At 36.7% G+C, this 12,140-nt stretch overlaps 1 protein-coding gene across 1 annotated transcript in view; it reads left to right on the top strand.

Annotated features, from left to right (window-relative positions):
• Tnni3k (TNNI3 interacting kinase) overlaps nucleotides 1-12,140 on the top strand; it is a 284,120-nt gene that overhangs the window by 230,845 nt on the left and 41,135 nt on the right. The window contains exons 22-23 of the mRNA XM_076862293.2: nucleotides 1,422-1,481; nucleotides 3,954-4,123. Of these exons, the coding sequence (XP_076718408.1) occupies nucleotides 1,422-1,481; nucleotides 3,954-4,123 (230 nt within the window). The remainder of the gene's footprint in view (nucleotides 1-1,421; nucleotides 1,482-3,953; nucleotides 4,124-12,140) is intronic.

The raw sequence follows: 12,140 nt of genomic DNA, 5'->3' as shown, positions 1-12,140 counted from the left end.
TGATGATAATAATAAAGGAAATGGTGGATTAAATGGATAGTATACTATCTGCTTTGGGGCATATTTGAAAATGTTCACTATAAAATGTTTTTGCTCTTTTGTTCGCTTTTTAAGTGGTAAAGAGCTTGGAGATACCAGTGTGGCCCACGATCCTTGGATGAAGAACAGAGAGGGATCTACAGGGCTTGGTAGTGACAGGGAATAGGGTATGACCCCAGAACTGAGTGACCACATGAAGGGAGAAGAAAAGCCCACGGGAGAAGAGGAGATAAAGGAACCTGGAGGTCCAACTGTTGCAGGGTTATCTTCATGGATAATAAAAGGACAATAGCCTTAGAGAGGAAACAGGAAACCAGTGGTTGAAAACTTCAGAGATGGAGGGAGAGGAAGTCAGTGGAATAGGCCAACAATCTGATGTGTTTAGAGGAGAAACAGTTTGGAAATAGCAGGGACAGCAAGGAAGACACAGCCTTTTGCTCACCCAGTGCCATCCCCACCTACCAAGAGGTACTGGAGTGTGCTGGAGAAAACAGCTTCTACTTAAGAGGGCTCTGGGGGAAGTAGTGTCCTCAGGGGAAGGCTAGATATTAAGGGAAAAATTGTTCTACTAAGAATCTAAATTAGTTGGTTACTGCGCCTGAATGTTAAATTGGGCTCTCTACCTCCTGGCAGTGAAAATTTCATAAAGAGAGAAATGATAGGATATATAGTCCTTGGGATCTGACAAAAGGAGGCATATAATTCCCAGAATTTTTACCTATAGATCCATAATCATTTTTATATCCCTTGTTACTAGAAGAAAGCTTGAAATATAATCAGAATACAATAAATGCTTAACTGAACATTTGACACTGAGGTTTATAATGGACAATATCTTTAATGGCAGTTTTTAAAGATAAAAAAAACAAAACAACAACAACAAAAAAAAAACGTAACTTAAGCCCTAAAGTAGGAAATAGTAGTGAAGTTTCTATCTTGATCTTAGTTTTGAATCTGAGCTGTCTTTTCAGTAGTGAAGCTAATTACAAAATCAGCTTTACCTGTTTCTTTCCTATGACACATGTGCAATATATTATGAGGCATGGAGATAGTTAATAATTTTTAGATCCACTTTTATTCTTTCATTTTGAAGAAGAAAACCTGCCATTTAAAAACATGCAAAGCTAATTAAAGCTTTTCCACTATTTCATTATCTGAATGTAGTTGCAAATTCTGACTTAAAACTCTTATCAGAAGACTCAACATCCCTCCATGAACAGCAAATGAACATTCAATTAACACTTCAATACAAGTGTATTTTAAATAAAAATATACTTTATTGTTAATCTCATTCTTTACAAATGCAAATACCCAATTTTAAAATCCAAAGAGAGTCTCCCCCCTTTATTCTTCAGAGGAAAAAGTCTTTTCTCTATTTACAGGGAAGACCTGAGTTTTCTGAAGTTGTTACGAAGTTAGAGGAGTGTCTCTGCAACATTGAGGTAAGAACTTTGCCTTCTGAAATAAGTCGGCATAAAAGCCCTCATACCCAAGGCTGTCAGGGAATGTGGGTGAGAGGACGCTTATGGACAGTTACTCTGAGACCCATAACTCCATTTATAATTAACCTATTCATTAAATCCCTAGGGTAGAACCAAATTGGCTGTTTCTACAGGGGCAGAGACAAGTTCAGAGTGAATTTGGGTGGTTCAAAAAAAAAAAAAATCAGTCAGGTAAATGGTCATAGCCATGCTCAGCTTAAAAAAAAAAAAAAAAAATTTGATACCTGAAAATTTGAAGGTATGACAAATTTATTAGAAGGTAATTATTTAAATTGATTTTTTTTCTACACAGAATTCCTACATTGGTGAAATGTAAGCTAAGATGTTAAGTCATTGTCCATTTATGTTCAATAAGAAAGGGGGAAATTATCACAAAAATAATGCATAAATTAATTGAAAAGCATTGTTTTTATACCACACATATGTTACATAAAGTGATATATGTTAATAATCAAGCTAATGGAATTTTCTTTCCTTAATATCAGGGAGCTATTTGCTTTAATTTTCTCTGTAATTGCCTTAATTTGCTATACACCTGGTCAGGAGATAGCATTTGAAAATAGGCAAAGGAGCTAAAAGAGGAGCACTAATTAAAAAATAATATATTCCCAAATGCACAGGAGTGCTAGTGGAGGAGGGGGAAGGACTTCACACATAAAGGATCCGCATATGAAAAGAAGAGAAAAAAGGGGAGTGGAGAAAAGCAGCAACCTGAGATTGCTCAACTGAATATCAAAATGGAGCCATCCACAAAAAGTTTTGCTTCCAAAAAGAATCTCAGCTAAAATGCTTTGGAACCCAGACTGTTGGAAAAGAATTTTAGGTCTGCAGATGCAGCCTGCAGTGGGTCATTCTCTCATGACTCCACAGAAACTTGTAAGGAGCAAGCTTTTTGTGTAGAAGGAGGCTTTAGTCTTTAGAACTAAAACTTCATTTCCCTTCTCTTGGTTCTGAAATTTACAGGAAATGGGGAGAACAGTATACATTTAGTGATGCTTCAGCAGTCCCTGTGGGCAAGAGAATCTTCCAGAGGCCTTCAGTGTTAAGAGATGCCTTCAGGGCTTGAGTTCCAAATATCCTCTCACTGTGAATCTATGTTTGACTAGACAAAGTTGCTCCTAGCCTACAGGATATATGTCCCACTAGATGCAGTTGGGAATAACAGGGATCATGGTAGGATCTACTAAATTAGCTTATCTTGTTATATTGATCAAGCTTCTTAGTATATTCTCCCTACTAGGACAGAAGAGGAGGGGGCTGATAATGCACAAAAGAGTTTGCTGGATTGGGTTGCACTAATTAATAGACCAGAGTCAGGAAAAGGGATTTAACTACAAAAGTCTCATAGGGCTTCCTTCTCTCCACTTTTCAACTTTTCAAGCAATAGCTTAGACCAAAGTCAAGAGGGAGAGACTCATCATTGGCAGATATAATAAAGTTCAGAAGGGCAGAAAATATTTGAAAGCAGGATTCTAGAATATCTTAGAGGATGAAGTAACAGGATTTGTCTAACAGGAATAAATTTAGCAGGAATAATATAACACTCTGCTTAAGAGCTAAAGAAACAATAAAAGAATGAAATGCTAGACACATGCTTAAGAAGCATCATGAATGAGAGTGGGTAATAAACTCATTGGCAGTTAAAATATGTTGTCTCGCTACAGAATAGAAGGTTTCATCACTCTTGTTCTGAAATGACTAAACAAAATGGTACCTAGTTTATCTCTGATCCTTTTAAAGGAATGAAAACTGGGACATATGTTTTCATGGAGAGAGATCAGAATAGTGAATGGTTTGAAAATTGTGTAAGGTTAGAACTAACTGGAGGAACCAGGAGTGTTTATCACAGGGAAGAAAAAATTAGGATGAGTCCAACATCTGAAGAACTATCATGTAGCAAAGGCATTGGTTTGCTTCTGTTTGGTTCAACATTTGCCAGACACTAAAGCATCCTTCATCAATTAAATGGATGTGTTCTTGGGAAAGTGTGTGAATCCACTTTAAGTCAAGGTAATAATTTAATGCAAAGGGAATAACTTTAGGTACAATTTAAAGGAACTCTGTCATGAGTCTTTTTGCCATATTGAAGAATGTTGAGAATCTTGTTGTAATCATTGAATAATAAACATCTAAATATCTATTTTGTGAATCTGATTTGGGGCTATTGTATTTTGGGAAAGATGAAGATAAGTATAACAGGCCAGCTATCAGCATAGAACTGGATCAAAAAGGCTAGTAAGGTGTTGCCACCAGAGGCTGAAAGGAAACACCAAAAGCAAGCTAAGATGGTTAAGAGCATTCACCAATATGAAAAATCTGGGAACAGAAAATTAAAATAAATCTGTAGTCCATTCTATTCCTTTATACCCATTGGATATATCAAATGATTCAAACTGCCTCTCCTTCACCCAGCTGATGTCTCCTGCATCCAGTAACAGCAGCGGGTCTCTCTCACCTTCCTCTTCTTCTGATTGCCTGGTGAGCCGGGCAGGGCCAGGCCGAAGCCATGTAGCAGCTTTGAGAAGTCGTTTTGAGTTGGAATATGCTCTAAATGCCAGGTCCTATCCTTCCTGGACACAAAGGTTAGTGGTAATCTAAACTACAGTCTAACCATCAAGTCAGATTTCAGAACCATATCAAGATAGTCTCATCAAAATTTGATTATTGTCAACAGGATTAAACACCCTTCTGGAAAACATTTAAAAAGGAGTTTTGAGCTCATTTTTCTTATAATATCATGAATCAAAATTAGAAATTGTCTTCTTCATTTCAGATTCTTTCTGTAAGTTGCATTCTTTCTGTAATAAACAATTACCTCTAGCTTAATAAGAAATAGCAACAAAAAGCATTTATTGAATATACTCAAGGGTTATTTTCTGAAATCTAAAGAATATTACCTGGGTGAGAGCCAGAGCATAGTTTTGGATATTCAAGCCCCGAAAGTTCATTATTGCATGAATTACCCTAACCCAGAAATTCTACTCATTGGACTATATCCAAAAGAACTAAAAACTGAAACTCAAATACCTGTTCTCAAACATTTATAGCAGCACTATTTACAATAGTCAAAAGGTAGAAACAACCTAATGTCAATCAAAGGATGAGTATATGACCAAAATGTGGTATCCATAGAGTAGAATATCATTCAGTCTATCATGGGGCAGCCAGAACACTGCCAGGATAGTTTTCTGCTTAGGAGGGGATAAGCCACCTGAGAAAAATTAAGTCTGAAATAGTGAAGAATTAAGATTCAAGAGTCAGAAAAATAGTTTTTAAAGGGATGGAGCAGATGATAAGTCCAGTCCACATAGGAGCTAGAGCTGAACAACTAGAAAATGGCTCCCTGTCCTTTATTTAAGGGAGTGCATCAAAGGCAGGGATAAGGTTTCAGTAGGAGGAGTCTTGCTTCTAGGGGTACTTGGAGCAAACAGGTTGTTTGGCATCTTGGCAAGCTATACCCATCTCTTAGAGGCTGTGTGGCTATATGATTCCAGCAAAATCACCCCATTTCTGGTGCTATGTGGAACCTGTGGCAGAGCTGTATAAGAACTCACATGTATTTGGGTGGTCTCACCAGCAGGAGTGCCACTGTGAGTTCCCAGACACCAGATTTTCCTATTCAGTGGCTTCCATGCCAATTTGATTTATACATAGTTCACAGTTCACAGGTGGCTCCTGGCATCAGCCATAAAAGGGAATGAAGTACTGACACATGCTATAATGTGGATGAACCTTGAAAATATGCTAAGTGAAGCTAAACCCAAAGAATATGTTTTGTATGGCCCTTTGTCTTCAGGTATACAAAATAGCATATATTAGCCAACTCAGGTTGCCATAACAAAATACCAGAGACTAGGTGGCTTAAACACAGGAATTTATTTTCTTGTAATTCTGGAGGTCGAAGGTCTAAGATCAGAGTACCAACATGGTTGGGTTCTGGTAGGAGATCTCTTCTTGCTTTCAGAAGTCTACCTTCTCTCTGTGTATTCACAAGGCAGAGAAAGAGCTCTAATATTGGTTTTCCCTCTTACAAGAGCACCAGTTCCATTGAATTGAGGCCCCACCCTTATGATCTCATTTAACTTTAATTAGCTATTTATTGGTCCTATCTCCAACATAGTCACATGAAAGGGGGTTCGACATATAAATTTGAGTGGGGACACAATCAAATTCACAAAAATAGGTAAATCTAGGGAGAAAAAACATTGATGTTGCCAGGGGATAAGGAGAGGGAGAAATTGGGAGTAACTATTTAATGAATAACTATTTAACTATTTAATGGTATGGGTTTTAATTGGGGGATGTTGAAAATATTTGGGAATTGGGTAGAGGTGGTAGTTATAAAACATAATGAGTGTATTAAATGCTACTCACTTTGGTAAAATCATTCATTTTATTTATGTGAATTTTACCTCAATGAAAATAAAAGCAAACACACACACACACACATACACATACGTGTGTGTGTGTGTGTGTGTGTGTGTGTGTATGTGCAAAGGAGTAAATCAGAAAAAGATTTTAAAAAATTCAGCATTTTTCCAAAGTAAGCTCTGCCATTTATATGCCTTAGTTCCCAGTAGTCTTTCTGTCTCTAAGTTTAATTGTAAAGTTTCAAGGACATTATTATCCAAAATACATCTATGAAGACACAAATTGGTGTCAATATAATTTATATACAACCAGAGATATGAAAAATTGTGCTCTATATGTGTAATAAGAATTGTAATGCATTCTGCTGTCACATATAAAAAAAATTTAAAAAGAGAGATATCAGTCATCCATTGCGAGAACAATTGTATATGATAATCTATCCCATAAATTAGGAATATATAGCCATAATCATTTACTTCTAGCTCATGTGTCTGTAGGCTGTTTGGGTGGGATTAACTTAGATGCCCAGCCTGCTGCACATATTTTTCACCCTCCTTGGATGAGCACATAGAAGAACATACTATTTATGTGCTCTTCTCATAGACAAAGACCTGAAAATTCATATGCACATTTAAAGCCTTTGCTCAAATTTCATCCTCTGACATTCCATTAGCAAATCACACAGCAAAGTCCTAATGTCAATAGGGAGAAAAAATATACTTGATCTCTAGTGAAAAGAACTGTGAAGTCACATAGTAAAGAACATAGATATAAGAACAATATAATTATTCATAGATATAATAATGTATAAATTCATAGTAAATTAGCAATAAAAATGTAATCTACCACAAGAGAGAATGTGATTGGCCCTTTGTGGATTAAATAGCTGTCCTTGGGCTAAGCACTTGTGGTTGGACTGGGAGCTAGTTCGTATTTCATTAACATAAAATATATTTTTCAGTTCTGCCTGTTATAGATGGGGAACTGAGAAGGCAGTAACTGTAGCTTGATGAAGACCCTAGAAAGTACATACTGTAATCAGAAAATCAAAAAAGACTGACAGAATCTCTGTCCTGCACATGAGCTCCTTGCATATGGGCCTGGTTGCACGTGTGTGTGTGTGTGTGTGTGTGTGTGTGTTTCCACACATACTCACACACTTGCACATTCTATTATTAGAGTAAAAGTTCTTAAGATGATGAAGGTGGGAAAAGGATTATCTGGAGTTGGCAAGGGTCTTATACATTCTACAAATTGCTGCTGTTGCTTTTCAGCTGTGGTTATTATGTTCCCAGTTTTACAAAAGAGTTGTAGCTGCAGCTCAGAGGAGATGGGAATCTGAATCTTGAAGACTTTAATCTATGGAATGTCATGAAATTAAGTACCAGAAGGTTTGATTGATAACCAGGCAAACTGGACACAATTTTTTTATTGGATTTTAGTCTCCAACATAATTTCATAAGGGGCCCATAGGCCAAGATTAGATTAGGTTTGGTCCCATCATCCACTTCTACTTCCATCTGCTCTTCTGTTCTCTACTTGTGGTTTTTAAAATTAATTCTCTGAAGAGTCAGATTTTGATATTTCTAAAGCACAGTCATCTGAGGTTTGTCCACTTAAGACAGAAGAGGATGAGCTGTGGAATCAGAAAGATCTGAGGTTCGATCTTGGCTAGCCATTTACCAGCTCAATGACTTCGGTCAAGTTATTTAAGTCTCATATGTAAACTCTGGATAATACTACCAGCTCTTAGGAGTGTTATAAGGAGAGGTGCTATTCTCATAGTAGTGACAGAGAGTGACTGAAAGATGCCAGCAGACCTAAGCAAAGAACACAGTTCTGGTAATGTGGATAAGTCACAGAATTTGCAGTACCTAGAGAGCTGCATGGGAGGCATAGCAACACTCTCAGGGGAGTTGAAGGTCAGGGGAACACAGCCTCTCTGGTCTTCAAGAACCTAGAACAGCAAACCACCAGTGATAAAACTGCCTGCACTGAGTGGGAAAACCCATCAGGTTTTTTAAGTTGCCCCCTTTGGTATTCTCAGAAGTTTTTCTGTTTGTTTGTTTGTTTGTTTGTTTATTGATTGATTGATTGATTGATTGATTGAATAGCCTCCTGTCCCTTCATGACTGTTATGGAACTCTGATAAGTGTGTCTGCTATGTACAAGTTTTTTTTTTTCTGAACAGCCTAGCCTGTCTCAAAGTATTTACTGCAAGGGTGAATTGAAGATCATTTTGTTAGTTGTGCCATACCTCTAGCAAGCTCAGTTTTTGGATTATTTGCAATCAATGATAGCAATAGATAAAGCCTTTAACCAAGCTGTACAATGGACCAAGATAGGAATCATGTCTTTTTATTCATTACTACATCCAATTATCTAGCCGTATGTTTGGCCTAAGGTCAATAAGTAATAAATACTTCTGCAGTAGATAAAGAATGAAGAATTGGATAAATTTGCTCAATATATGGTAATTATTATTAATTTGGAGCATAATCAGAGAACAGGCTTTAACTGTTTTATCAATTCTTTCCATTTAAGAAGTTACCAGTATTGAATATACTGGACACTATTTTGAACTCTTTGAATAGTCACCTAACAAAGCTTAAGGAGGCAGGTATTCCATTGTTTATAGATAAAGAAACTGAGACTCAGAAAGAGTAAACAACTTTCTCAAGTTAATAGAAAGCAAGGAGGAGGCAGGACTCCCCTGAGCCCCAGGAGTCTCCCAAGCTTTCTAAATTTCCTTGGCACAGGAGGTGGCATGTTCCAGAAGCTTAATATATTTTGCCAATACTTGAATTTACTGGACTTCTTCCATTTTCTTCTGGAAGTTGATCAAGGCATGAATTCAGCTACTCTTCTCAGGCTTATTTTTTCAGCTTGTGTATATGAAGGCAGGGGAAGTGAGACCAATGATCAACAGAGTCCAAGGATACAGGGGTCCAGCAGGGCCATGAATTTAAGAGCCTATAAGACAGTGATTGCAACTTTGACTGCACTATAGAATCCCTTGGGCAGTTTTTTACATGTACCATAATGCCCAGGACCAATTAAACCAAAGTTCATGGGGGTGGCACCCCTGCATCAGAATGCTTGAAAATTTCCCAGATGATTCCAATATATGATCAAGTATGAGAAGCTTGTTTAATGAGAATGGTACAGCGATAATCCTTCAGTAGTGGTGTGGGAAGAAGATGCAGCTGGTGGAGTAGATGGAAGAGGAAATGAGAGTAGAGGTGAAATAGCATCTGTGAAAAAATAGGGTTGTTGAAGGTTGATTCCTGCATGGTCTGTCTCCTAAGGCCTTATGATTGTACTGTTAACTCTGATTTTGGATTCCAAACTCATTCAAATTATACAATAGGATATAATGTTTAACATGGCATTATGATTTTGAAAAATGGTACAAGATTTAGCCTATAGTCCCTACTAATATATGGACCTGAGATCCCTCAACTACGTCTTAAAAATGGTGCATTGATTTTTCAGTTTCTGGTTATGAACTTTACAGCCAGTTTGTTTGAATTCTGTAATGTTTGATTTGGTTAGCGTTTGGGTTGTTTGTTTGCAAATTTGTTCCTAGTTATTGTTACTTTCCTTCATAAAAAATTTCAAGGTGGGAAACTGTGACAGATATTTTCTTCATGGACAATAAGAATTTACTCATTCCAACTGAAACCACAAATTGATAAAATTCGAGACTGTGAAAGACACTCTTGAAGTTCTGCCTGTTTTAAAAGATTTCATGTCTGTAGATATATTTGGAAAACCAAGCATGTGGCACTTGCTCCTCCCACAGGGTATGAAATCTCCCATCTTGTACATGGATTACATCATGTAATTTTAGAAATGACAAAGTGATACACAACCTTTCAGATGTGAAAACCAATTAGTGTTTGTGTGGGGCTGGGCTCTGAGAATAGAATGCTACGACCTAGTTAGCTATCCAGGAGAAGGAAACCAGGGATCCAGGCTTTGAAACTGTAAAACAGATACATTTGGAATTAATCTTTTACACTACAAAAGAGTCCACAAAGGGTTCCTTTAAATAGAAAGTTTGCCTTGTATACTTAGAATGCATTTCTATTTCTAGAAATTGAATATAACTTATAAAATTTCAATTTGTACATTGTTTTTTCCTGAAATATAGCAATTGTGTATGATGATGGCTCCAAGAAACAGATGTACCTGGGAAGAATGAAGATGGGAGGGCAGTAAGGGGCCCATGACCCTTTGCTGTTGTGGAGCAGGATGTTTATTAACTAACTGTGGTCATGTGTCCTCATCATTGGCCAAATTCTCCTTCTTTTAATCTACCTCCTCCTACACACTTCTTTGTACTAAAATTTCCCTCAGGATCCTCAAATATTACCTTTTCTTCCAATCCTTTCTTCATCTCCAATTTGTTTCCTTGTCAACTCACCAAAATCAGCATTTCAACACCATGTTCACGATCACCTTAACTCACACTTTGCTTTGTTCTTCTGATTTTATACAATCCTCTGGATCCTTCCTTCTCTCTCTCTCCCTCTTCCCTCCTCAACTCTTTCTTTCCCATCTCTTTCTTTCTCTGTGTCCTAGTCTATCTTTACAACTTGGACCTCTGCTTCCCAGCCTTTGCAATGCCTTTACCTTCTCCATGCCCCCCACCTAACCCTCTGTAGCCTGCATATCTTCCTTATGTAGGACCCCAATATTATCTGCATTCAAACATTTAGTAACTCTCTATTGCCTCTAAGATTGAGTGAAGTTATTTCACCCTGGAGTTTAAAGTCACCAATGATACATATTCTCACTGTATGTTCTAGGGGTTCTGAACAGAGATTGATGCTATTACTCTCCCTCTCCTCAAATGCATTCTTTGTTTGAGAAACAAGATGAGGCTTTTTTATTTTGTAGTTTATTTTGTTTTGCTTTGTTTTTTGGTAGTCCCAATGACTACAGAAGTGTTAATGATGTTTAGTGGGCTGGGACCAGAATGTTGATCTTCCTCCAGTGTTTTGGGAAGTCCTACAAAATGCAAAATATTCCAGTATAAAGTGTCCATAATACACTATGGATAACCTAAAGTGCCCACTGTTTCCTGTGGACACACCACAGTTGATCTACCACCTTAGCCTGACTGTTCTTTAACCGTGGTTATCCCCCAAGTCTAGTGACTATTAACCAGTCTTTGGTAATTATCTCAGTCAGCTTAACACTGTGTTGCGAGAAAACACTTCAGGGTTTCCCCATCCTCACTCATGGTTTACCAAAGCCCACAGTGCCTCTGGTCACTTTATGCATTTACATTAGTTCATCTTATAGTTATTTATCTTATTCCTTGTTAGTTTATAAATAATTTAGGTGAAGATATTTTTTTGTTGTTGTTTTCAGGTGCCTACAGTATCTCATTTGTAATTTAACTATATGAAATAAATACTATTTTTTTTATTTGTAATAAGCTAGATAAATCATTAGTTGGGCTAGGAATACCATGGTTTGTATTTCTGCAATTTAAATGAATAAAATCTTGGCATTTAGAGTTTTTGGTCCCTACCATTCCTCTCAAGTTCAAATCTGTTCTTGTCCAAAAAATAATGAACTACTAGATATTCAGACTTTTTTTTCCCCATTCTACACCCTCCTATTAGGCCATTATGCCCACTTATTTCCCTTTAATAAACGAAAGAACAGAATATGTGAGTTTGAAACTGACTGCCATATTAATCTGTGCTTTTAAAAAAGAGTGTTTTAAGTTGAGGGGTTAAGAAAGATTTCATTGAAGAGGTTGGAGGTTGGAGATGTACTGTAAATATGAAAAGAACAGAATGAATAAAAGTGAAATAATGATTATAAAATTACTTATCTTCTTTTCCTATTTCCTTACTTAATTAGCATTATTAAAATCTTGATTTCTGGTAGGATACGTCCCATTTTTGCTACTGTTGATTGATCTTGGCTTTTCACCCTACCACATAAATTTTATGCCATTTGCATTTTCCACACAAAAAGATAAGATTTGGATTATTGATATTAAAATTTATAGATCAATATGGGAAAACCTGAAATCTGTATGATATTGAATCTCCCTTACCATGAATATAGTGTGTTTTTTGCAATTATTTACATTTTTAATATTCTTTTACTAAGAATTTATAATTTTCTTCATAAGCTTCTTTATGACTTTTGTCATATTACTGGTCTATTCGTTGTAATTGCTAAAATAATTTGTATTAATGA

The sequence above is a fragment of the Callospermophilus lateralis genome, chromosome 7 (assembly GCF_048772815.1).
Source record: "Callospermophilus lateralis isolate mCalLat2 chromosome 7, mCalLat2.hap1, whole genome shotgun sequence".
Lineage (NCBI taxonomy): Eukaryota > Metazoa > Chordata > Mammalia > Rodentia > Sciuridae > Callospermophilus > Callospermophilus lateralis.
This window is presented reverse-complemented; position numbering and strand designations above follow the sequence as displayed.